The sequence below is a fragment of the Eumetopias jubatus genome, unplaced genomic scaffold, assembly GCF_037043125.1.
Source record: "Eumetopias jubatus isolate StellerSeaLion01/CBP00866 unplaced genomic scaffold, mEumJub1_p1.0 scaffold_14, whole genome shotgun sequence".
NCBI classification, from domain to species: domain Eukaryota; kingdom Metazoa; phylum Chordata; class Mammalia; order Carnivora; family Otariidae; genus Eumetopias; species Eumetopias jubatus.
The window spans coordinates 108,449,582-108,477,068 of NW_028274820.1; the positions used below are offsets into that span (position 1 = coordinate 108,449,582).

The 27,487-nt window shown below is 43.0% G+C and overlaps 1 protein-coding gene across 6 annotated transcripts in view; it reads right to left on the reverse strand.

Moving 5' to 3' along the window:
- Positions 1-27,487, reverse strand: part of NCAPG2 (non-SMC condensin II complex subunit G2) — a 69,317-nt gene that overhangs the window by 15,774 nt on the left and 26,056 nt on the right. For all 6 annotated transcript variants that reach the window (XM_088018282.1, XM_088018285.1, XM_088018284.1 and 3 more), the window contains 11 exons: positions 17,754-17,933; positions 16,351-16,503; positions 11,839-12,061; positions 11,505-11,602; positions 7,883-8,056; positions 5,794-5,864; positions 4,280-4,433; positions 3,594-3,767; positions 2,168-2,284; positions 1,939-2,079; positions 1,397-1,496 (listed from right to left, as the gene is read on the reverse strand). In XM_088018282.1, the coding sequence (XP_087874408.1) occupies positions 1,397-1,496; positions 1,939-2,079; positions 2,168-2,284; positions 3,594-3,767; positions 4,280-4,433; positions 5,794-5,864; positions 7,883-8,056; positions 11,505-11,602; positions 11,839-12,061; positions 16,351-16,503; positions 17,754-17,933 (1,585 nt within the window). The remainder of the gene's footprint in view (positions 1-1,396; positions 1,497-1,938; positions 2,080-2,167; positions 2,285-3,593; positions 3,768-4,279; positions 4,434-5,793; positions 5,865-7,882; positions 8,057-11,504; positions 11,603-11,838; positions 12,062-16,350; positions 16,504-17,753; positions 17,934-27,487) is intronic.

Sequence of the window (27,487 nt, forward strand, 5' to 3'; positions counted from 1 at the left end):
GGAAACAGATACCTCTATGTAATGAAACTAGCAACATCAGAGATCTAAAATTCAAGTTACCTCCTTGGAAATGTAAATTTTATAAATACTAAAAGTAGAGTCAGTCCTTAGGAGAAGAAATTCCTAAATGCTAAATGAAGTTTTAAAAAATACAAATCATCTTTCATTGTTTCAATCATTAAACTTAAGTTAAAAATGTTTTCACAACAGAAAAGAAAAATGATAAAAGATTTATCGAAGAAAAGCCAGATTCTGAAACAAACAGTATTTGTTCTGGTTAACGCTCAGTCTTTACCTGTGGGTATTTAAAACAACTCATACACAACCTTGCATATAGTACAGGTTAATTTCAAGAAAACACATACTTGAAATGGCAGAGCAGAGCGGCCATTTGGCTCAGGTCATGATCTCAGTGTCGTGAGAAATATATCACCCCATCAGCAGACCCCGGAGTCTGCCTACATGACAACATTCAGTACCACCAGGGACTAACTGCAAACTTAACTAGGGATTCACTGACTCTATGTCCAAATCTTAACATTGAATCTAAAAATGATAAGGTCATTTTCAATGTCTTCTGGCAGATATATAAGTTTAAAAGAAATTTAAATATTGCATTTTCAAGTTTCTAATATAGATAGCAGAAACAACCAGATGTGGTGTCAGATTACAGTGAGAGCAATTCAGAAACAGTTTTATACCCAGTGGGTGGTGCGTGAGGAAGGGTGGGGTGTCACAGGCCAGCAGTACTCTCCTCAGCCAAACTATGATGAGAGGCAGGGAGAAAGCCTGATCACTCCCCGACTCCTCACGCCATCACGAGATGGGGCTGTGAAGAGTCTGGCCCTGGGGCCCCTGGTCAGGCCACTCCAGGTAATCACACAGCCCAGCTCCGTACCCAAACCACCTGGAAGGAGGCTGATCTCTCACTCACCACATTTAACACAGTACCCACTATGCAGCAAGCACAGACTCCATGGTATTAGTTACTGCAGGTTCCACTGTCACCCTGTCCTCGGGGTAACAGCAACTTCCCACTGGTCCTAAGGGGGGGGGGGATTAAACAACCCAACTTACACTCCCCATGTGGTGAGTAGACAGGTTCGGGGCTGCCACTGCACTAACCCACCACATGGCAAAGTCACCTGACAACCAGGCAAACCACTGGGAGAAGAATCCATGAGAGAAACTCTGGACTCAGGCACGTCTGACACCAGAAACACCTTTGAACTTCCCAGTTGCATCAGCCTATGAATTCCTTTTTGGTATGAGCTAGTTTGTGTTACATATCTGTCACCTGAAAGCAAGAGTCCCAATAAGCAAAGTGAGGGAAGGTGAGAGGGACTGGTTTGATTATTAATTGCTCTAAATGAGTCCTTTAATGAATGAAGTGTACCTGTTTGCATGATTTGGAGACTCCATTGTAAAAGTTGTATCTGAAACTTGTAATCGCCAAGGCCAACCATCACAACATCCTTACATACTGTCAGGTAGGTCTGTAAGAGACAGAGATGTGCGGTGGGATTTACAAGAAACTGAGAGCCAAAAAAGGAAAATAAATCCAGCCTGGTAAAGCTTCTAATATCTGATTTTACTACTAATTATCTCCTAAAGCAAGTGTTTTATAAAGATGTTTTACAAAGGAATTTTCATAAAGATACATTAGTTCTCATTTTTATTTCCATAAGAAATCTGGAAACCCATTTTACATCATTCCATAAACATTAATGAAAACCTATTACATGCAAGGTGTAAAACTCCATAAATATTATGCGGTTTATGTTTTGGGAAAAGACAAACTCTGGGTGTTGAAATGACGCTATACTGAAGAAGAGCAACACTACTGTCCAAAGTTATAACTTTAAAATAGAAAATAAAATCTGGAAGCACATCACAAACTTGGTGAAGAGAAAGTTTCCATGTTGTAAGACGTCTAACCTGGATGATCTGCTGATAAACAACCCTATGAAGCTTGAGATATTCTTCTTCTTGATCTTGAATAAAAGACAGAACTTTGTTTTCTAACCAAAACCCAGTGTCTTCCAAAATGGACAGGTAAACTTTCCCTTCTGAGCAGAACTGTCCAACAACAGAAAGACAAATCAGTAATGGAACCAGCTTTGCCAAAAGGCTTTGTATTCGGTCACACAGCCAGGGACAGACTCACCTGGTGCTGAAGATGAATACTCAGCCGGCAGTGGAGGCTGAAGGCTCGCAGGGCCATTGCTTCATTAAAGTTATGAGGTTTCCCACCTGGCAACTGCAAAATTGATTCCAGATCGGCCTGCAAAATAAAAAAACCTGTGGCCATGTTCCGACTACTAAGTCACTCCCACACCATACACAGTGAGGACGATCTGAAGAACCTGACACATAGCTACAGCTGGAGGTGATCTAATAACACAACAAAACTAAGAAATGTACATTTTCCCTTCCTCTCCCCGCAAAAGATCCTCCCTATGTTACTCATTTATTTTATATTTTTTTATTTCAAATTTTTATTTAAATTCTAGTTAGTTAACGTATAGCATAATATTGGTTTCATGAGCAGACCCTCCCTTCTAAAGGACAAGATAAAAACTCTTAGCAGTTATTGCTCAAGAAACTGCCAGGATCAAGCACACAAAGCATCTGCCCCTGGGGCAGGCTGTGACCTGCTCCCAGCCAGGGGGCTCTGAGCACAGACCGTCAGAGGAAAAAGAAAGGCAGCTCCTGGGGAGAACAATGTTCTCGCCACCCAGGCAGGGCCAGAGCCTCAGCTTACCCACAGCTCCCTAACCCTGTACCTTAAAAGGAGGAATGCCTTAGAGTTGGGAAATGTCGAGGAGCCTGTGTCTGGCTGCCACATGGAGAGGGAGTCAGGACATCATCTGTTCCCCTACTAGCAAAGCCTGAAGGGGAATGCACCCAGCCACCTTTCCCGGAACCCACAGGTAGCCCTACTTTGGACAGCAGCACAGCCAGTGCCCAGCTTAGTCCACGGGCAAAATCCCAGCACTTCCTATGCGTGCCTGGCTGCCAGCCCTGGCCCACGTCCTCCCCTGGACAGCTGTGCACCTCCTTCTCCTCCTTCAGACTCTGCCTCCTCTTCCCCAGCTAATGCTGGTGCTAAGCACTGGAGGGTCGGCCTCTGGCTGACCAAACCAGCAGCAGTCACAGGGGTGGTCTCTGACAGCTGGCCCTGGAGATGGCCAGAGAGCCAGTAAGAAGGAAATCCTGAGGTCACAGAAAACACCCTCCAAAGATCCCTAGAAAAGCTGCCAAGGACTGTGAGGGGAAGCTAGTATTCCCATCTCAGTGCGTGAGGAGTACAGCAAAAGTAGTACAGGAAGAAGTCTTCCTACAGACTGGTGTGTTCTGAGAAAGAGGGCCATCCACGGGCCTGGAAACTAAGCTAGCTCCCCTCTTGCCAGTTAGTCACCTCAGTGTCCTGTCCTTGTGCAAACTGAAGGGTTACATAACTCTCAACTCCTTCCCAGCTGGAAAAATTTTGTACTCTAAGTATGAAAAATTTAGATCTTATTTTGTCACGCATACTAATTACATGGACCCACTCAACTCTCGGGGTGTCCATGTCTGTTCTGTAAAGTTACCTTTGACATTTCAAGTGCTTTCAAAAGGTGGTTAAGTTTCTTCTGGGGAGCAGAGAGCAGGCACTGTCGATTCTTTGGATGGGTCAGCAAATACTCTATGTAAACCAGGGCCAATTCAGGTTTTACTGGGCGTGTGTCAAGGATTTGCACTTTCCGTTTAGATGCTGAGTTACTCTGAAAGAACAGAGCGAAAAACTGACAATTAAAACACACGTTCTTGGGTGCCTGGGTGGCTCAGACAGTTGAGCGTCTGCCTTTGGCTCAGGTCATGATCTCAGAGTCCTGGGATCGAGTCCCGCACTGGGCTCCCTGCTCTGTGGGGAGTCTGCTTCTCCCTCTGCCCCTCACCCCACTTATTCTCTGTCTTTCAAATGAATAAATAAAATCTTTTAAAAAATAAAACACAAGGGGGCGCCTGGGTGGCTCAGAAGCGTCTGCCTTCGGCTCAGGTCATTTTCCCAGGGTCATGGGATGGAGCCCTGCATTGGGCTCCTAGCTCAGCAGGGACCCTGCTTCTCCCTCTGCCTCTGCCTCTCTCCCTGCTCATGCTCTCTCTCTCTCTGTGTCTCAAATGAATAAATAAAATCTTAAAAAAAAATAAAGCACATGTTCTCAGGAAAACATATGATTTCTAATACACACACATCCTCATTCAGCAATTTTAAAGAAACATGACAGAAATACACCTTGCTCTGGGGCTGTTCTTCTGGCAGCCAGTCGCAGACGAGTTCCAGAATGTGCCCCACTTGTCCCCAGGAGCAGAGACAGTCCAACAAAGTACAACAGCGCTTGTCTGCTGCTCCTTCCTCCTGGTTTCTTAATGTGGAAATCACACCACAGCTGAAAATGTCGAAGATACAAAATCAGATCTAACATTTCAGTAACAGTTTCCCACTCCTCAAAAAGGTGGGAAAAAATGAGGAAGCTAAAAACTGAAGGTACATAAGGCCCTCTTATCGTAGGAACTCTTGGACATTCTCAACTACAGGAATAAATATAGTTTCCCACAATTACTACACAGGATAAGTTCCAACACAAAACATGGAATCTGAACACAGGTTGAGGAACACTGAAGTCAAGGCAGTCCCATACGAGTATTAAGTTACCAAGGACATGCCAGTTCCATAAAACCCCCCACTTTTCTTTTCTCTGTCATCTCCATCAGACTCTAGAGCAAAGACTACCAGTTTTTTGGGAATAATTTTTGCTTACCATCAAAACATTAAATTTTTTCATAAATATGGATAAAAATGAGTCATTTTTACTGAGTTAATAACCAACACTCTAGAACGCCACCATCCAGGAAAAAATACAACATGAGCTACAAAAGCAAGCTACTTAGGTCATTTTAAATTTTCTAGTAGCTACCTTAAAAAAGTAAAGAAAAACAGGTACAATTAATTTCAGTAATATATCTTATCCAACCCACTGTCTCCACAATGTTGTCTTCAGGTGTAACTGACAGAAAACCACTAGCTCTTCACGCTCCTCCTTCCACACCAGGCTCTGAGCCCATGTGCACTCTGCACCCTCGGCACATCTCAACCCAGGCGGCCACATGCCAGATGCATACAGGCAGCATGACTCCGAAGTCCCTTCATGCTGGGCTTGAAAAACACCCCCCGACTTTAAAGTGGACAGCTTCAGTTCCACACAGGCTCTTCCTATATCCCTTAGCAACTCCAGAGCCCACTGGAAACTGCATCCTGCTGCTTTCCCACCACCACTGTGAACTTAAAGCTGAAGCATGACCCACACATTCTGCTGAATGTCACACTAGTAACTAAGCACAACGAAGTCAGGGTTCCCACTCATGACTGAGGGAGAGAGAGAGGGGGCGGGGGGAGGGAGGGAGGAAGGGAGAGAGAGAGGCAGAGAGAGGGAGAGAGCGAGGCAGAGAGAGGGGGAGAGAGGGAGGGAGAGAGAGAGGCAGAGAGAGGGAGAGAGAGAGGCAGAGAGAGGGGGAGAGAGGGAGGGAGAGAGAGAGGCAGAGAGGGGGAGAGAGAGAGGCAGAGAGGGGGAGGGGAGAGAGAGAGAGAGAGAGAGAGGGAGAGAGGGAGAGAGAGAGGGGGAGGGAGAGAGGGGGAGAGAGAGAGGGGGCGGGGGAGGGGGAGAGGGGGAGGGGGAGAAAGGGGGAGAGAGGGGGTGGGGGGGAGGGCGGGAGGGAGGGGGCGGGGGGAGGGAGGGAGGGAGGGGTTACCTGAACGCAGGCACAGCAGAGGCCGGCATAAAGGACATGAGCATAAATAAAGGGATCTTGCAGCGATCATCCTAAAAGCATAAAAAGGGGGGGAAAGGGTATTTAAACGCAATGACATTTTGAAAGGCTGTCCACATAACTTCCTAATGACCTATCTTCAGAGCTGCTCGGTAGGAATTAGAGCACTCCTTTCAGTGTTCAATGGGAAACTTAAACCTACTGGTAAGCCTTATATTGGAGAAGCAGTTTCAAAGTTTTAAGTGACATTTTACCACTCGTGTGATATATTAATTTGTGCAAATATATATTAGGCACCTACTGTGTCCGAACTGCCAACCTAGATCCCGGGAGATATATCAATAAGCAGAATAGACAAAGTCCTTGCTTTTGAGGCACTGACTTCTATTTTAAAAACAATACTGATTAAAGGGGAAAAAAAATTAACTCAGGATACACTTGGTATCCTGAATATAAATGTCAAGAGAATGAATGAGTCAGAAAAAAACTTTTCCATAAAATAATCAGAAAATCTTTGGGAAGACAATATAGGTTAATGGAAAATGTATAGGCTTATTAGCAGCTACCAAGCCAAATCTAAGTCCAACCAGACTCCAGGGTTTTACCAGCTGGATCAGCACAGAGCAAAGAGTCAGTGCCAAGTTCTGTTTCCTCCTCTGCAAAAAGGGCGGGCACTGTTGGGAGGACCGAGACAGGCACACCACAGCAACCCATCCATGGTGGCACTTACTAAGTCACAGCCATACCAGTGTTATTGTGATTACACCGTTAAAACAAAGAGTAGACCAGGCTCAATCAAAAACACTTAATAGAAAACATCCTTGGTTGATTGGGAGAATAAGAGATGGTGGACCCTAACAGAAAAAAATATAACAATATCCCCCAAAATACGCTTGAAACAGAACCAGGGACAACATCGAAATTTGATCTGCACTTACTCTGCATTCAGTTGGAGTGGACCCACCCCTTCCCCCAACTCCCAATACAAAAAATGTTTTCTTAATGTTACAAAAGTAGACCGCTAATTACCACTAATTCCACTCTGTCTGGATTGTTGACTATTTATTCATTTATAAAGAAGACCACAATGTTCTCGGAGCAACCAAGTACAGAGAAGTTCTCTTGCCAGAATCATTTGAAATTAAGTGAATTAATTAACTGCCCTCCTTGGGTCCCTAGATACCTGCAGGCCACACTGCTCATCTATCATCTCATCTAGTATTCTATGGGCTTCTCTGTTATCGTCTGAGAATTTTGAGATAATGCTGGTTTCCCAGCCCAGTGTAATTATTTGAGCTTTTAAATGTACCAATAACTTTAGCAATTTAGATTATTTACCTTCCTGAACAGGTCACAGTTGCACTTCAGGGACACAATGAAGCTCAGAGACTTGACAGTCACAGAAATGTGGCTCAGAACAGCTAAGGGGTCAAGGTCACATAAGCAGTTTTGGAAGAGCCCAAAAGTAACATTCATCAAGAGAAGGATGGTTCATAAAACCTATGATCGTTCTATATTTAAACCATGCTTTATAATCGGGAGTACATTTTCATCTCTAGCTCAGTCTTCTATTTGTTTTGGAAATATGAACTCCCTCAGAAGTAAAAAGTCAAGAAACAGGTTTCCTTCATCCAGAGAGAAGTTACATGCATGGTTCTATTTGCAGACACAACTCAAACACTTCAGAAACCCACTTGCTTACAGTATGCCATCAAATGCCTAAAAGTGCCCACGAAACTTAGCCGCTATGGCATCATGTTTGCCAACTCTTCTTTCTCAATTCCCAGCTAATCAAACTAAATTCTCAAATGGTGTCACAGACCATTGAAGACAGAAAAACTGAGCACCCACCCCCAAATTTCCCTGAGTGCTGGGGATATGAAGTGGCAAGATATATGGCCTCCACCCTTGAGAAAGGCAAGAGGCCACTTCCCCTGCCAGGTGAGCACTGGCTCAGCATCCCCCCTAACACATGACCAACCAGGTCCTGCCAGTAAGCGTGTTGGGCATTTCAGCTAATTCTGCACAAATGCAATCTTAATACACTCACCCACAGTGTGAGCAGTCTTACCTTGAAGACTTTCAGGTACTCAGGGAGCACAGAGGCAAACTTGTTAATGGTGTAAACTCTGGCTTCCTTATTATTTTCCATACTTCTGTGAATACTTTTCCAGAGAATCACAACGATTTCTAACAAACCGGCCATGGATCCAACATCGCTTACAGACAATGTTTTGTCCAGAACCTAAGATACAAATAATTTGATTGTGAAATAATCAAATCATAACAACTATTATGACAACAACTCTATCTTTAAAAGTACATTCCAGAGATGCCTGGGTGGCTCAGTCGGTTAAGCGTCTGCTTTCAGCTCAGGTCATGATCCCATGGTCTCGGGACTGAGTCCCGCATCGGGCTCCCTGCTCGGCGGAGAGCCTGCTTCTCCCTCTCCCTCTGCTGCTCCCCCCGACTGTGCGCTCTCTCTCTCTCTCTCTCTGGTAAATAAATAAATAAAATATTTAAAAAAAAAAAAGTACATTCCAGACCTGAAGAAGAAACATAAAGGGTATCAAGTCTATTTTCATTTCATGAAAATGATTTTATCTTCTATTTGAAAATCTCTAGTAGAGGGACGCCTGGGTGGCTCAGTCAGTTAGGCAGCTGCCTTTAGCCCGGGTCATGAGCCCAGGGTCCTGGGATCAAGTCCCACATTGGGCTCCTTGCTCAGCAGGGAGCCTGCTTCTCCCTCTCTCTCCCTTTGCTTATGCTCTGTCAAATAAATAAAATCTTAAAAAAAAAAATCTCTAGTAGAGGTAAATGCCTTTAAAAGCCCACTCAAGAAATAAATGCTAAATGAACCCTGTATCCTTTCAGTCAATACTTTATATGAATTAAAAATCCTCTAAAAATCAAAATGTACAAACTATTGTCTTTAGGGACATAAGCAAGTAAAGAGCATACTTCCACTGTATCTTCTGAATTACTGCAAGATGTCACTTCTTGCCGTACACTTTGATGTGAACAGACTGGGGGAGGAAGGAAGGATTTACCTAATGTGATTGCTACTGAGACTCAGCTACAAACTCGGCCCGTCAGATCACCCCAGGCTCTCCACTATGCAGGCCTGGTGAGGGCTGATGATGACCAACTCCCACTCAATTACTGGCTTCCTCAGTTTGTTCTAAAATAACACACCATTCACACCTTCTGAGCTTACACTGGCCGCGAGCAATAATCACTGCTATGTTCTTCTGCATGCTCAAGCCACAGATGCACCTTGGCAAGGCTTCTTCTGCACAGAACACAGGCCCCAGAACACAACCAGCTCACACACACACTGATGGGGTCTGCTAGCCAGCCCTACAATGGGACTGTACCAAAGACATCTGATAACCTGCGAACAACCACTACAGACAATTTCCTGTAAAGGGACTACCTTGGGATGCAAAAGAAGATTCATTTCAGGAGTTGGTACTGTTATGCTATCTATTCAAACGCAATGGAAAAAGACAGTTTAAAAGAAAACAAACTTGGGGCACCTGGCTGGCTCAGTCGGTAGAGCATGTGACTCTTGATCTCTGGGTCGTGAGCCCAAACCCCACGTCAGGTGCAGAGTTTACTTAAATAGAATGAGAATAGCCACATGACAAAGGGTATTTCTTGTTTAGCATAAACTATAACCGACCTACGCACTTCTAAAAGCTTGTGTTTTCTAATGGTACAGAAACTGACCCAAAGTGTTATAAAAATACCTAGGTTTTTAATAATAGGGGTGCAGGGTTTCTTCAAATTTTACAAAATGTAATAGTCTCTCAACTAGTGTATCACAAACTATGCCTCTGCTCTTCTGCAAACCATTTCTACCACTAGTCTGAGTTTGCAGTGGTGGCCCAGGGAGATGCTGTGCTCTCTCCCTGGGCACCACTGCCTCCATCTCCCATGCTGTGACCCCACGCGCCAGAACCGTGAACTGAGACTGTCATGCCACCTGAGGCTTCTGAAGATGTAGGGCAATGCAGTCAGCTTCCTGAAAAACTCTGCCCATACAATCTGTATACTGAGGGAAAAACCCTGGAGAGAGGAACTTAAATTCCACCAAAATAAAAGCAGAACCAACTCCACATGCCCTGGGCTGAAGGCTTTCCAAACCGAGGCCGAGGAGGTCTGTGAGTGGCTAGAACGACTAGTCAGGGCCCACTGTCAGGATAAAACCCAGTCCCACTCTTTCTGTGCATCTTCCTCCTTGAGCCCACACCTGCCTCCCTGACTGGGATAGAGACGAGGACTTGTTTAAACAGAGTCTAGGCTGATGGGAGTGGTGGCCCTCCAGCTGCAAGCCCATGGGCACAGGTGTCCCTGGGGTGCGTGCAGAAGTCGTCAGGCCAGCGTGAGACCCGTGAGCAAACGTGGCACCCTCTCCTACAAAAAGGCCTGTGTCAGAGGTGGTGGGACGCAGGCGGGGACTGAGGCAGGGTCAAACTGTATGCAAGGACCTGGCCTTGGGGCCTCCATGCAGGACCAGGTCTCAGCAAAAGGACAGACTGTCTCTTGCGACTTCTTTTAAAGGCCAGTTTCCTAATCTATTTGGGTACTACAAAACTACTCCCAAATTTTACTTCAGATGTACATAAGCATGAAAGTTTGTTTATAAGCTTAGGATACTGCTTATAAGTAATGTGTCTATCTTAAATTTCTTTTAAGTGGTCACTCTGGATTCTGAAGAAATAGCAGCTAACCAGTCCCTTTGATTAACTTTTTATTTTTTTAATTTTTATTAGTTTTTTTGAAGATTTATCTATTTGAGAGAGTGTGTATGTGCGCGCACATACGTGCAGGCAGGGGAAGGGGCAAGTGGGAGAGGAGAGAGAATCTCAAACAGACCTCCCAGCTGAGAGCAGAGCCGGACTCGAGCTCGATCCCACGACCCTGAGGTCATGACCTGAGCTAAAATCATGAGTCAGATGCTCAACCAACTGAGCTACCCAGGCACCCCAATTAATTACTTTTTAAAAGATAATTCTCGGGGCACCTGGGTGGCTCAGTTGGTTAAGTGTCTGCCTTCAGCTCAGGTCATGATCCTGAGGTCCTGGGATCGAGCCCCACATCGGGCTCCCTGCTCAGCAGGGAGTCTGCTTCTCCCTCTGCTGCTCCCCCTGCTTGTGCTCTCTCTCTCTCTCTCTCTCTCTCTCTCAAATCAATCAATCTAAATAAAGCTCATTCCTAGAAATTCAACCCCTAGATGTTTCTAGTAGAATCTCACAGCAGTGGCTATGAGTAAATCCTTAAGAACATTAACACCCATTAATTATAAAATATGGTAACATCCAGAATCCAATCCAGGTGTGTGCTATACCCAGGTCGAATTAAAATATACAGAGAAGCTTAAGGCCAAGAAAATTTGGGACAGGTGTTACCAGTGATAAATTTTCCTCTGTATTAAATCCTACCCAAACTCCACAATGAACTATAAAGGATATAGAGCAATTCTTTCAAAAACATTACTTATGATCCTCTACAATAATTTGCTGAATTATCAATACTGAAGGAATAATGGGAAATCAAAATATTGCTAACAGTCCATGGAAATGCCAGTGTTCTGCCTTTCTCCAAGCAAAGGGCACAGGGCCCTTGTCTTCCTTGAGGTAACACGGCCGCAGGTGCAGCTGGGCCAGGGCAAGCCCGACCACACTCACGTTCTCCTTCTCCCTTTCCTCGTGGCTCTCATGGCACTCGCGCACAGCCCTCCGGATGCAGGCATTCAAGCAATGGCGAATCACATGAATCAGCTTTGCTGAAATGTTTAAAATAATCGATAATTAATGTACATGTTTCTTCAACAAAATTATCTTTCTGACAGTAAGATTATAATCCCAAACAATTAAAAATATTATTTTAAAGGAAATCATTAAGAAATGCACTAAAGCGTGAAGTTTACTGAAATGACCAACACTGAGGATACGGGACGTTCATTACGCTTTAGCTTTAGGAAGACAACATAACGAGCACGGAGATGTAGGTGTCCCACACCTATATTAGTGCAGGCGGTATGCTCGTGGGCATGCTGATAGAACTTCCTGGCGGCTGCATGGTTCATCTGGACCAGCGTGACACAGCGCTCACACCACACCTCCTCAGGCTGGTTCACGGGCAGGAAAGAGTTGAAGATAAGGTTCACCAGTCGCCGAGCCACAGGCCGGGAATCTGATTCCAGACGAACCAAAATATGCTCCATGGGGCATATTTTCCAAAACTGTGTAAAACATACACAGAAAGGAATAGTCAACTGTCCCTGTAATCTTGAAAACGCTTTCTAAGCAAAAGTTCCTTAGCAAAATCAAAAAGGAACTAATCTTTATATTCAAGAAAATTCATTTCAAATGACTATACCAGAAACTGTGACTCTTCTGTAAGAGAAATTAGAAAACAAATCCATATTTTAAAAAGCACTGACATTTTTACAAGGTACCAAAGTATAACACTGTTGGGAGGGTTAATTACAACTAATTAGTATCATGCTTGGTGTAAACCCTCAAATGATAACTATGATTATGAGTCTCATAATTTAAAAATTTCCTAAAACAACTTCGGCCCATTAATGTGAAAAGTGAATAGAAAAATTTACAACACTTTGACACAGAGAGCTAAAGTGGACACCCCATTCCCTACGTCGGAGACATCACTCCTGAACCCCAGAGATACCTGGCCCACCACCCACGGCAGGCAGCACCCTCTGGCCCATCACTGCCTCTCCTCTCCAGGGCCAGCTTGCCTAGATGACCACACCGGCCTCCGCCAGCCACCGTACAGCTGCTGCACGACCACAAGTGTCCTACAGCCCCTCTGCTCCAAAGCCTCGAAGTTGTCTACTGCCTAAAAAAGACAGACAAACTTCCAAGCAAGACATTCCAGACAAGAGAAAAACAGCAGGAGGAAGAAAATAGATTCTAATGGTGGAGCGTTCAAACCCTATCCTAGTCACTTCTCGGCTGGCAATCCTGTACAAATACCTACAGCTGGCAGTTTCCTCCTCTGTATAATGGGGATAATACCACCAATATACATTCTCCTCAAGGACCTAGCTCTAACAATCTGCCCCCTTTCCAGTATTTTCAACTGGATCCTTCTCATCAGCATTTAAGTATTTTCAAGTCATTCCACCTCTTAAAACAAAAGCCTCCCACAAAACTCTGCTTGAATTTCCTGTCTCCTTGCAGCTCACCTTTCCTCTGCCCTGGGACCTGCCTCTGCCCCCACCTCCTCTTCCTCACCCCACAGTAGTGCGGCTTCTACCCTCACTGAAATTGTTCTTGCCAAGGTCATAATGACCTTCTGTTGAAAATCCAGATGAACATATTCACACCTCCCCTTCCAGGAAATCTCCGATACTACTGATTACTTCCCCCCAGAAACCTCCTGGGACACTTCCACTTAAGACACCTCTTGGTATTTCTGAAAAAGTTATTAGAGTAAATAAAGACAATAACTAAGCCCAAGTCCCAAACCCGACACTGCTACTCACAGTGGTACTGGGGAGGCAACGGCACGAGTGCTGCCAGCAGTAAGTCACGCAGAGAGGATGGTATGGTGGCCCAACTCTCAGCCCTTGCCCCACCAGAGGCAGGTGGCTTCACAGAAGAGAGCCCACTGCCAACTAACTAGAAAAATGACTGAGTGAGGCTGGCAATAAGTGACTGGAGACTTACTCAAGGGTGAGAGGCAGTACTTTCAAGGTTCAGGAGAAGAAGGTACTGATGAGTCTGAGGATCCACTGGTGGCTATAACCACTTCCCTCTTCCCTCACCTCCCCTGCTCCCTTCCTGCCTGTGTGTCAGTCCAGAGGGGCTACTGGTTGTGAATGTGAGTGTACTGAGGTGTGATCCTGAACAGCAGGTTGTGGCTAACAGCAACACCAGCAAAAAACACTTACCAAAACACTCAAGCACACCTAGCTACATGGTGCAATTTCACAACCACCACAAAAGCAGATTCAACCCAAGACCAAAATGGCCAATGAGTGGATTCACCATTCACCTGCTCTACTATATGCTGCCTGCAATCTCACAGAAAGGTGGATGACAATGGTGTGCAGGCCATACACTGATGTAGAATGGAAGCAACAGGTCAAGAAACAGAGCTGACAACTCCAGATTGCTGAGTTCCTCTGGGCAACAGGACCCTCAGCAGGAGCATCACACCTCCTCCACATGAGAACTCATGGGTCAATTCTGCCATTAGTAAATGTCAACCTCAGAACAGCGCAGCAACAGAACAATCCCAAGAGGGAAAAATCCAAGAGGAAAGAGAAAGCCCTCCACTTGAGGACTCAGGTAAGCAAGGGCTCTTCAAGACTCGAGACTTCAGAGCTCCAACCTGGCTGCAAGAAATAACAACCAAGGAACATCCCAGATCTCAGCACAATAGCCCAGCCACAGAGCCAGTACCTGAGAAGTTCTCCACGATCTGCCCCCAGTCACACTAAAAAGTTGACTCCTGGGCCTTCACAGAGACTACACCATCTTGAATGGGAACTAGCCATTCGCACTCTTACCAAATGCCAGGTTCCGGGGTGATTCTTAAAACTAACACTTCCTGCACGTCTGCCCTTCCAGAAACTCCCCATATGAGCTTGTTTTTCTTTGATTCACTTTTCTCAAATAATGCAGAACAATTCTAATTAGCTCAGGATTCTGATTTGTTTTGTTTCAATTACCTGAAGTTTTATTTTACCCAAACATATTACCAGCAGGTTGGTATCTGCCGCAGACAAGACCACAAGCAAATCGTAACTGGTCTTTCACTTCAAATGTTCAGTGTGTCCGTTACGAACACAAGCATGATCAGGGCCTGACGGTGGAGCAGGAGACCCCCACCATTCTGAATGGTGGACAATCAGCACTCCCACTTCCTGGTAGCTGCCTCTCCATCTTGCCAGAGATCTCACAGCTAAATCACTCTCTGCCTGGCTTTTGAAGAGCTAAGATTTAAGATGAAACAAGCACCCTAGTAAAACATTATGCTTTCTTTCTGGCTACTCTCCTAAAATCCAAACTTCCAGGTCAAAGAACTCTTGTCCTCATCTTGCCTGGCCCCCCCTCCAATTCTCTCGGGTCGACTCATTAATAAAGAGGAAACACTGCTCTCTACATTTCCTCACCAGACATCACCGCAATAGTCCTCTGCAAACAAAACACTTCAAACACAACACTAGACCAAAATTTCCGTCTCAGATTCAGAACTACTCAGTTTTATTAAGCTGTTAATAACAAATGGGATAAAAATTGCAGCCAGCTTTTTTGTTAAAATGGACATACTGATTCTAAAATACATATGGAAATGCAAAAGACCTAAAGCAGCCAAAAAGCTCTGAAAGAACAACAAAGCTGGAGGATGCACGCTCCAAGACTTCATGGGAACCTGTAGCAGTGCAGGCAACACAGCCCGGGGCCTAAGGACGTGCAAACAGATGAAAGGGCCAGAGCAGAGTCCAGAAAGACCACACTCGGTCCAGTGACTTCCAACAAAATGACCAAGGGCGCTTGCGTGTGACGTGGGGGACATGTGCTATGGAGGTCATGAAAAACAGTCTTTGGTTTTTAGTTTTTAACAACAAAAACTCACAGTTCAAAATTCATAAAAACCATAAAACAATATGTATCCTGGCCTCCCCAGTGCCCCATCCCTAGACATCCAATCCCCCTCACCTCAGGCAACTGTTACTAGTTTCTCATTTTCTTCTAGGAATATTTTACACTATTTGAGCAAATACATACATATGTTCCCCATTTTATACAGCTGGCGGCACACTACACACACCTACACCTGCTTTTACTCATATCTCAGTGGGATTTCCACGTGAGCTCATTCCTTTTCACGGCCACACAGCATTCCTTCATTGCATGAACACACCACAGGTCTGCGTGGTTAACCCGAGACTAATGGACATGTCAGGTTGCTCCCAAATTCTGTGCTGGGACAAATGAGCATTTTAAAGTAAATTTCAGAAAAGTATTGCACGGAGGAAGAAAAGACACAGTGTTATCAAATGACGTTAAAAACCTTCTAACTAACATTTTTAGCCAAGAGTGAGCAGGACTCAAGCTAAAGGAGTATACCCTCACTTCGAAAGTTTACACCAGGTTAAAATGTACATCATAACACAATTATCTCCTTGCTTCCTTCTGTAAAATGTGAAGGGAGTTCTCCCAGTAATATTTAAGTAGTTACTGAGTGCCAAGTATTATAATATTTGAACAAAAGCTTTCATGCACATGATAGAAATATAGTTTAAGGTGGGGGCTGCTTCCATTAATGTCTTTCACCAAAAAGAAAACACACATTGATGATACTTCTAGAAACTTCAATGAAAATCACAAAACAAATAAAATTTTATGACACAATAAACTGGCAGAATACACCAGACATCCGCTAGTTTAAATGTGATTACTAAAACTCTTGGAATTAAAATTACTCTTTTTGTTGATGAAAACGAATGTACTTCTTTATTTCACATCTTCAATGATAAAATCCTGCCTGTCCTACCTTAGCAGCCCGCACGGCTTTGACTTTCAGCAGCATATCAACAAAAGCCACTCTCACTTTCTCTGAATTGTCGTGGAGACTGTATTTCAGTGCTGGCAGAAGCTGTTCTAATAATGGGTGGCTTAATTTGTTATCCAAAATTATCGGCAGACACTACCAAAAGAGAGAAATAAAAACAACTCAAATTTAGAACATAAACAATAAAAACTTCAGTTAAGAAAATATTCAGTTCCATCCTTATTAGTGAACTACTAGTGAAATAAATAAATATATCTACAGAAAGTAACACTTTCCTAAAACAGTTTCATATAAAAAGCATACTTTCAATGAATTAGTATAGTTTCAACACTGATAATCAGTTCATCCATTGTTCTATCCAAACAAAATTAAAGGAGTTATAAAATAATCCTGCAATGCTTTCTCTTAGCCAAATTTTAAAGGATTTTTAGAGTTGAAAGAAACAGAGAACTACTGGTGGAGAGGGCTCCAAAGCCAATTTGTGTCGGATCCAACAATCCTTTCACATTTTTTTAGTAGCCCATGAATTCTCCTATTTCTTGATTCAATCCTGCATGAAAACCAGAGGGCACAGAGCCCCCCCTATCGGGGGGACACAGCCACGTGCACCTCAGATGGGTGGCAGAGTGACCTGCCCAAGCTCAGACCAGTCACCAATTTGAAGATCTGATACACTCCACTTTGCTTTACAGTTATTAGCAAAAAGGAGTTTTTAAACAGAACTTTTTTATTTGAATTATAGTGAACATACAATGTTACATTTGTCCAGGTGTACAACATAGTGGTTCGACAATTCTATACATTAAGCTATGTTTACGATGGTTAAGTGTAGTTACCATCTGTCACCATACAATATTATTACAATATTACTATTAACTATAACAAGACCTTCTGTTTTAACCATCATACTGAAATATTTACAGATGAACTGATATAGTGTCCTGGGTTTGTTTCAAAGTAATCAATAGTGGGAGATGATGAATTGGCTAAAGATGAAACAAGACCAGATGTGTTCCTGATAACTGCTGAAATTGGATGACGGGAGAAAGGATAGTTTTGTAGGTTCTTGTTAAAAGTGCACAGTATACCAAAAAAGTCAATTTTAATGTATAATTACAAAAAAAATTTAAGTACTACACACAACTCCTATTTTAAAAACACTGTGCACCACCCACCCAGGCCATCCACTAAAAACTGGTATTATTTCAAGTAGGCCTTTTTCGTAGAAGACTTTCAATTTGGTTTTTAAAAATGTTACTTTGGATGTACAACAAAAATGTCCATACTAGTCTATCCATAGAGTAGAATTACGGGTAATTTAAAAATTGTTCTTTCTCTGTATTTTCTAATTATTCTATGATAAATAAATATTGCTTAAATCCTACCTTAAAGACAGAACAACGCACGTCAGCTGAGCTTGTGTCAAATGCCAGTTCCCCAGTTACTTTCTTGAGGAGATCAATAAGAATGGTTGGAGGCATCATTTCCCAGTATTTGGAAGTTATTTTACAGACACCAAGGATCCCTGTAGAACGGACCATTGGATAAGGATCTTCTAAAAGGCTCTATGAGATGGAGAGGAAAAAAGACTTAAAAATCTTAAATAGGCTCCCTTTATATCAGTATTCGCTTTACACATTAGCACTCTGCATTCACAATGTAGCAGACATTTCCAGTTACAGAACTGCTGGTCCTATACAGACTCACACATCTATTATCATTTCTATAGCTGAGCATTTAAAGAGGACAAGCCAGACATGTGGTGCGATATCTGCCAATCCCATCTACGGGACTTCGCTGACAGCAGGGTCTCAAATACCATCCCCACATTCAGTGAGGTATGCAGACTTCAGACGATCCTACAGACACAGCCATGTAAACTACTTTCTTGAATTTCCAAAATGCTGTAATGCACTAAGCCCAGAATAAAGTTATTCTACCTAATGAATTAATCCAAGAAATGGTGATCAGTGGTTGCTAACAATACAAAAAGAGGGGGCACCTGGGTGGCTCAGTCGTTAAGTGTCTGCCTTCGGGTCAGGTCATGATCCCAGGGTCCTGGGATCGAGTCCCGCATTAGGCTCTCTGCTCAGCGGGGAGCCTGCTTCTCCCTCTGCCTCTCTCTCTCTCTCTCTCTCTGACTCTCATGAATAAATAAAAAACATTTAAAAAAATTTAAAAAAAGTTTAAGTGTTTAAAAAAAAACAACTACCCAATATTTGACAGCATTAAGGAATTACTTTTCATCTTTCTTTAGTTGTTAACGATGATATGATTATGCTTCTAAAAAAAGTCACTATGTTTTAGCAATTCCTACTTAAGTATTTAGAGTTAAAATGATGATACCTCAGATCTGCTTCAAAACAAGGGAAGAAGAAATAGATTAGGCTTGGGTCACTAAATACTGAAACTGCATTATGGGTACATAGAGCTTCATTATACTAGGCTTTCTATTATTATGTCCAAATTTTTCTATTATAGAAGTTTAGAAGCACAAATAATTCTTACTCTGTAATTACGGGGAAAAAAAGCCTTCAAGTTAGGATGAATAAGCACCCCCAAATCTGACCAAAATGAGATGGTAGTAGAGATAGCAACATTGGAAATGAGGGATTTTTTTAAGATTTTATTTATTTATTTGAGAGAGAGAGAGAGAGAGAGAGCACAGAGGGAGAGGGAGAAGCAGACTCCCTGCTGAAATGAGAGCCTGACATGGGGCTTGATCCCAGGACCCCGAGACCATGACCTGAGTCAAAGGCAGACACTTAACCAACTGAGCCAGCCAGGTGCCCCTAAAATGAGGGATTTCTACAAGAAGGAAAAAACAGATTTCATGAAAAGACAAGCAGAAAAGGTTGTGACCCAGTCACTCCTAGGTCCTTCCAGAGCTCAGATTTGCCCAAACCTGGGATCATGAACACAGATGGTACCAGGGCTACTGAGAGCTTCACGCATTTGCTCCCACGGTAAAACACGTGCCAGGGAAGAGCTCTCAAAAATGGCCTTAGTCGGGAACAGAGGAGCTTAGAAAAGCCAGCAATAACTCCTACATCTCCACAGAGGGAAAAAGAAAAGAGAGAAAGCCACCAGAAGGGGAGGCCCCTCCCCATCTGGTCACCTTGGGGTCACTGGCCTGCCTGTCCCTCAGCCACAGAACCCAAGGGAAACTCGATCTGCTGACAAGCCCTGTCCACTTGTGCAAAAACCACACAACCCACTTACCAGTCCTAATACGGTCTATTCCTTAGAATCTAACAAAGACTTGGCATTTCTTTTAGGTGTTTTCTCTAATAAGAATTTGCCATTCCTATGTGTAATTTATTTTTCACTGTAAAACAATTATTTCATAGGTCCTGCCTCTTAAACTTATTAACATGTACATATTACATATCTGCTAAAATTATATGAAACCTCGTAGCATGGAAACATTTTTATTCATACAATATCTCTACCAACTATGATGTTCTCACAGTAAGATTTCTTCAATTTACAATATAAGGGATTTCCAATGGACTAGAAAGGGATATAGTTACATCATTCATTAGCCAATATTCTAATATCCAAAGTACCAAGCATATGACAGCATCTACATCTGTAAGAGACCAACAGCTCCCTACACACCTTTCATCTAGTAAATTAGAACTAAACTCGCCTCTAGAAATTCATTTCAGTTTCTAGTACAAGAGACAGAAGATTCACCAATACGTTCCTAATATTATATTACATAATCACATCACTTTACATATTTTTGATGTTCCTATGGACAATAATAACCACTGTCATTTTATTTACATAATATTTTCTAAAATTTTAATTCCAGTGTAGTTAACACAGTGTTGTATTTATTTCAGGTGTACAATAGAGTGATTCAACAATTCTACATATTACTCAGTGCTCATAAAGATAAGTGCACTCTTAATCCCCTTCACCTATAACCACTGTCATCTTAATGCTAGGGACTGAGCGAAATGTTTTATATATAATTTTTCATTGCGACCTTACCACAATCTGATAGGTTTTAAAAAAACAGGACTAAAGAGGTTAAGTAATCTGATCAAGACCAGACTTATTAAGTGGGAAGTGGGACACAAAACAAAATGTGTGACTCCATGCTCTCAGTCACTATGTGTGCTGCTGCCCAGCACAAGGGCTAAGGAGGTTCCCTGCAGGACATCCACAGAGGACTGCTCATGTGTCCCACTCAGGAGCAGGAGGGCCGCCATGCACACCCTGTGAGTCTGTGAAACAGCAGGTACAATCTAAGACACATGTGCTGGCTGGACTGGTGGCACACACTCCATCACCATATCCAAGGCAGACGCTTACACATTTAAAAACAACAGTTTCATAGATTTGGACACCTGGGTTAAAAAGAGCAAATGTTGGGGCGCCTGGGTGGCTCAGTCGGTTAAGTGTCTGACTTTGGCTTGGATCATGATCTCAGGGTCCTGGGATCAAACCCCGAGTCAGGCTCCCTGCTCAGCGGGGAGTCTGCTTCTCCTTCTCCCTCTGCCCCTCCCCCGGATCATGCTCTCTCTAAGTAAATAAAATCTTTATTAAAAAAAAGAGCAAGGGAGACGCCTGGGTGGCTCAGTCGTTAAGCGTCTGCCTTCAGCTCAGGTCATGATCCCAGGGTCCCGGGATCAAGCCCATCGGGCTCCCTGCTCAGCGGGAAGCCTGCTTCTCCCTCTCCCACTCCCCCTGCTTGTGTTCCCTCTCTCGCTGTGTCTCTCTCTGTCAAATAAATAAATAAAATCTTAAAAAAAATAAATAAAATAAATAAAAATAAAAAAAGAGCAAGGGCGCCTGAGTGGCTGTCGTTAAGCATCTGCCTTCAGATCAGGTCATGATCCCAGGGTCCTGGGATTCGGCCCCGCATCGGGCTCCCTGCTCCGCGGGAAGCCTGCTTCTCCCTCTCCCACTCCCCCTGCTTGTGTTCCCTCTCTCGCTGTCTCTCTCTCTAATAAATAAAATCTTAAAAAAAAAAAAAAACAAAAGTTTTTCATAGTTTTTTGGCTAAAAACTACCAAAATCTAGTTTTGATTTGCCCACCAACATTAGCCCCACAAAATTAATGATTCTCAAGGGGTATTTCAGGTAAATATACATGCAGATAAGGCATTTACACCAAAATACTAACGACTGCTCATTTTAGGTGCATGTGTGTCTCTACGTAGGTGTGTATGTATGTGCATATGTATGTATGTGTGCACATGTGTATATGTATGTATGTAGAAAGAGCTAAGTCTACACATATTCATTATACGATTATCTCAACTTGCTGCATGTCTGAGATTTTTCATTAAATCAAAAAACAAACAGGGGCATCTGGGTGGCTCAGTTAAGTGTCTGACTTTGGCTTGGGTCATGATCTCAGGGTCCTGGGACCCAGCCCTGCACTGGGCTCCACACTCAGCAGGGAGTCTGCTTTTAAAAAACAAACAAACAAAAGGAAGTATTTTAGGAATGTCATGGGTAACCATCTTTATCATGGCATTTTTGCTATCACTTCTTAAAATTTTATTCTACTAAGACAATAAATAATATTTTTTTAGCTTGTGTTAGGAAGCCCTGAAAATGTTAGGGAATATAGAGAAATAAGCAGAGGCTAGCACTTTCCAGCCAGATGAAAAAAATCCCTGCAGTACCCTTGGAAATAAACGTGGCATCCTAATGCTCTCATGTCTCATTTGAAAAATCAGTCATTTGAAAAATCTATTGCAACAGGCATTATTTACAGGCTTGCCTTAAGACATCACCAGTGTTTGTTCATCCACATTACGCCACTTTAGTGCAGGCAATACCAACATCACGAAACCACACATAAAGACACAGAGAAGTTAGTGACTTGCCCAAAGTTACACAACTATAGAGAAGTGGCATCAAATCTGGGGACCTACTATAACCACATGTCATACAGCCTCTATGCTAGGGAGACAAGAATACATGTAAAACACTTAAAACTATAGGGTCGCCTGCGTGGCTCAGTCGGTTAAGCGTCTGCTTCAGCTCAGGTCACTGATCTCAGGGTCCTGGGATCGAGCCCCACACTGGGCTCCCCGCTCCGCGGGGAGCCTGCTTCTCCCTCTCCCACTGCCTGCCGCTCTACTTGTGCTCTCTATCTCTCTGTCAAATAAATAAAATCTTAAAAAAAAAAACATTTAAAACTATAAAGAGTAATAACCCCTGAAACAAATAATGTTAATAAAAATAAAAAAAAAACCTAAAAAAAAGAAATAATACATAACCCACTAAAAGAAAAAAAAACTAGGGGGGCGGTGCAAGATGGCGGAGGAGTAGGAGACCTGGATTTCGTCTGGCATCAGGAATTCAGCTGAATAGGGATCAAACCATTCTGAACACCTACGAACTCAACAGGAGATTAAAGAGAAGAAGAGTAACAACTCTCTGAACAGAAAAGTGACCACTTTCTGGAAGGTAGGACGTGCGGAGAAGTGAATCCGAGGCGATATTCGGGAGGAGAGACGGCGGGGGAGGGGTCCTCCGTCGGCCGCTTCTGGCAAGTGCTAGAGCCGCGGAGCACAAAATCGGACCTTTTAGAAGCCGGCTCCGCTGAGGGACATCGCTCCAGTAGCTAAGCAGGGGGTGGAACCCTCGCGGGACAGTGTGGTCTCAGGACCCTTGGGGTCACAGAAAGACCGGGGGTGCCTGAGTGCGGCAGAGCTCCCAGGTACCGGAGCGGGGAAGCCGGCTGCAGAGACGGAGCCGAGGCGCGGGCTCTCACCTCGGGGTGGCCATAAACTGTGATCCGCGGTCCAGGCGGGCCACTGCTTCAGCAGCAGGGACCCAACAAGCAGCAGAGCCGGGGAGACTCCCCTTTCTCCCCGGGGCAGGAGCGGCGCGGGAGCGCACCGCGGGGATCTGCTGGGTTTGGAGACTCCGCACGGGGTCGGGTGCCAGAGATAGAAACGCTCGGTCACAGGCCGGGTGAGCACGGAGTGCAGCCGGAGACCGGGGACACGGGAGTGACTGACTGCTTTTCTCTGGGGGCGCACTGAGGAGCGGGGCCCCGAGTTTTCAGCTCCTCCGGGTGGAGATGGGGAGGCCACCATTTTCACCCTGGTCCTCCAAAGCTGTGCCGAGAGCTTGCAGGGAACAAAAGCTCCTGAGAGCAAACCCGAGCAGCTTGCTTAGGCCGGACTCACAAGGGCGGGGCAATTCTGCCTCCGGCAGAGACATTTGGGAACCACGGCAACAGGCCCCTCCCCCAGAAGATCAGCACGAACAGCCAACAAGCCAAGACCTAGTTTACCGATCAAGGAGAACGGGAGAACTCCAGCACTAGGGGAATACTGCACATAGAATTCATGGCTTTTTTTTACCATACTTCATTAGTTTTTCAAAGTTAATTTTTTTAACTGTTTTTTTTTTGAATTTTTCTTTTTCCCTTTTTCAAAAAACATCTTATCCCTTTTTTAAAAAAAACATTTTTTATTTTTCATTTTTAGAGTCATATTTTTATCCCTTCATAGTAGTTACCTTTATTTTTGGCATATAAGTTGTTCTCTCTTTAAAATTTTGAGATACAATTTCTTCTAACAGATCAAAACATACCCTAAATCACTACTGTATGCCTTTGTTCTAGTCTCCTGCCTGATCACAGTGTCTCCCTTTTTTTTTCCCTTTTTTTTTTCTTTTCTTTTTAAATCTTCCTCTTTCTTTTTAAAAACAACTTATCAATTCTTTTTATAAAATCTTTTATAATTTTCATCTTTACGGTCATCTGCCATCCCTTCATTGTATCAACCCTTATTTTGTACATATATGTCTTTCTTCCTTTACAATTTTAGCAGGCACTTTCTTCTAACAGACCAAAATATACCCAAAAGCTAGTGTGTGGCACTGATCTATGCACCAGCCTGATCATATTTGATCATATTCTGCTTTTTTGTTTTGTTCTGCTTTTGTTTGTTTTTATCTTTTTCTTTTTCCTTTTTTTTTTTCTCTTCTTTCTTTCCCTTTCTCGTCCCCTGGTTTCAGGTCTTTTCTGATTTGTATACACTATATTTGCTGGGGACGTTGTTAACCTGTTAGCATTCTGTTCTCTCATTCATCTGTTCTCCTCTGGACAAAATGACAAGAAGAAAAAAATCACCTCAGCAAAAAGCACAAGAGGTAGTACCATCTGCCAGGGACCTACTCAATACACACATTAGTACGATGTCGGACCTAGAGTTCAGAATCATGACTTTAAAGATACTAGCTGGGCTTGAAAAAGTGTGGAAGTTATTAGAGAAACCCTTTCTGGAGAAATAAAAGAACTAAAATCTAACCAAGTCGAAATCAAAAAGGCTATTAATGAGGTGCAATCAAAAATGGGGGCACTAACTGCTAGGATAAATGAGGCAGAAGAGAGAATCAGCGATATAGAAGACCAAATGATGGAAAATAAAGAGGTTGAGAAAAAGAGAGATAAACAACTACAGGATCACGGGGCAGAATTCGAGAGATAAGTGATACAATAAGACGAAACAACATTAGAATAATTGGGATCCCAGAAGAAGAAGAAAGAGAGAGGGGGGCAGAAGGTATATTGGAGCAAATAATAGCAGAGAACGTCCCTAATGTGGGGAAGGAAACAGGCATCAAAATCCAGGAGGCACAGAGAACCCCTCTCAAAATCAATAATAATAGGTCCACACCCCAACATCTAACAGTAAAACTTACGAGTCTCAGAGACAAAGAGAAAATCCTGAAAGCAGCTCGGGAGAAGAGATATGTAACCTACAATGGTAGAAACATTAGATTGGCAACAGACCTATCCACAGAGACCTGGCAGGCCAGAAAGGACTGGCATGATATCTTCAGAGCACTAAACGAGAAAAATATGCAGCCAAGAATACTATATCCAGCTAGGCTATCATTGAAAATAGAAGGAGAGATCAAAACCTTCCAGGACAAACAAAAACTAAAGGAATTTGCAAACACGAAACCAGCCCTACAAGAAATATTGAAAGAAGTCCTCTAAGCAAAAAGAGAGCCTAAAAGCAGCATAGATCAGAAAGGAACACAGACAACATACAGTTAACAGTCACCTTACAGGCAATACAATGGCACTGAATTCATACCTTTCAATAGTTACCCTGAATGTAAATGGGCTCAGTGCCCCAATCAAAAGACACAGGCTATCAGATTCGATTAAAAAACAAGACCCATTGATATGCTGTCTGCAAGAGACTCATTTTAGACCCAAAGACACCCCCAGATTGAAAGTGAGGGGGTGGAAAACCATTTACCATGCTAATGGACACCAAAAGAAAGCTGGGCTGTCAATCCTTATATCAGACAAATTAGATTTTAAAACAAAGGCTGTAATAAGAGATGAAGAAGGACACTATATCCTACTTAAAGGGTCTATCCAACAAGAAGATCTAACAATTGTAAATATCTATGCCCCTAACGTGGAAGCAGCCAATTATATAAGGCAATTAATAACAAAAGCAAAGAAACACATTGACAACAATACAATAATAGTGGGGGATCTTAACATCCCCCTAACTGAAATGGACAGATCATCTAAGCAAAAGATCAACAAGGAAATAAAGACTTTAAATGAAACACTGGATCAAATGGACTTCACAGACATATTCAGAACATTCCATCCCAAAGCAATGGAATACACATTCTTCTCTAGTGCCCATGGAACATTCTCCAGAATTGATCACATCCTAGGTCACAAATCGGGTCTCAACTGGTACCAGAAGATTGGGATTATTCCCTGCATATTTTCAGACCACAGTGCTTTTAAACTAGAACTCAATCACAAGAGGAAAGTCAGAAAGAACTCAAATACATGGAGGCTAAAGAGCATCCTACTAAAAAATGAATGGGTTAACCAGGAAATTAAGGAGGAATTAAAAAAATTCATGGAGACCAATGAAAATGAAAACACAACTATTCAAAATCTTTGGGATACAGCAAAGGCAGTCCTGAGAGGAAAGTATAGAGCAATACAAGCCTTTCTCAAGAAACAAGAAAGGTCTCAAATACACAACCTAACCCTACACCTAAAGGAGCTGGAGAAAGAACAGCAAATAAAGCCGAAACCCAGCAGGAGAAGAGAAATAATAAAGATCAGAGCAGAAATCAATGAAATAGAAACCAAAAGAACAGTAGAACAGATCAACAAAACTAGGAGCTGGTTCTTTGAAAGAATGAACAAGAATGATAAACCCCTGGCCAGAATGATCAAAAAGAAAAGAGAAATGACCCAAATCAACAAAATCATGAATGAAAGAGGAGAGATCACAACCAACACCAAAGAAATACAAACAATTATAAGAACATATTATGAGCAACTCTATGCCAGCAAATTAGATAACCTGGAAGAAAAGGGTGCATTTCTAGGGATGTATCAACTACCAAAATTGAACCAGGAAGAAATAGAAAACCTGAACAGACCTATAGCCACTAAGGAAATTGAAGCAGTCATCAAAAATCTCCCAACAAACAAAAGCCCAGGGCCAGATGGCTTCCCAGGGGAATTCTATCAGACATTTAAAGAAGAATTAATACCTATTCTCCTGAAACTGTTCCAAAAAATAGAAATGGAAGGAAAACTTCCAAACTCATTTTATGAGGCCACCATTACCTTGATCCCAAAACCAAAGACCCCATCAAAAAGGAGAATTACAGACCAATATCCTTGATGAACATGGATGCAAAAATTCTCACCAAAATACTAGCCAATAGGATCCAACAGTACATTAAAAGGATTATTCACCAGGACCAAGTGGGATTCATCCCTGGGCTGCAAGGCTGGTTCAACATCCGCAAATCAACCAACGTGATACAATACATTAACAAAAGAAAGAACAAGAATCATATGATCCTCTCAATAGATGCAGAAAAAGCATTTGACAAAGTACAGCATCCTTTCTTGATCAAAACTCTTCAGAGTATAGGGATAGAGGGTACCTCAATATCATAAAAGCCATCTATGAAAAACCTACAGCGAATATCATTCTCAATGGGGAAGAGCTGAGAGCTTTTCCCCTAAGGTCAGGAACGCGGCAGGGATGTCCACTCTCACCACTGCTATTCAACATAGTATTAGAAGTCCTAGCCACAGCAATCAGACAACAAAAAGAAATAAAAG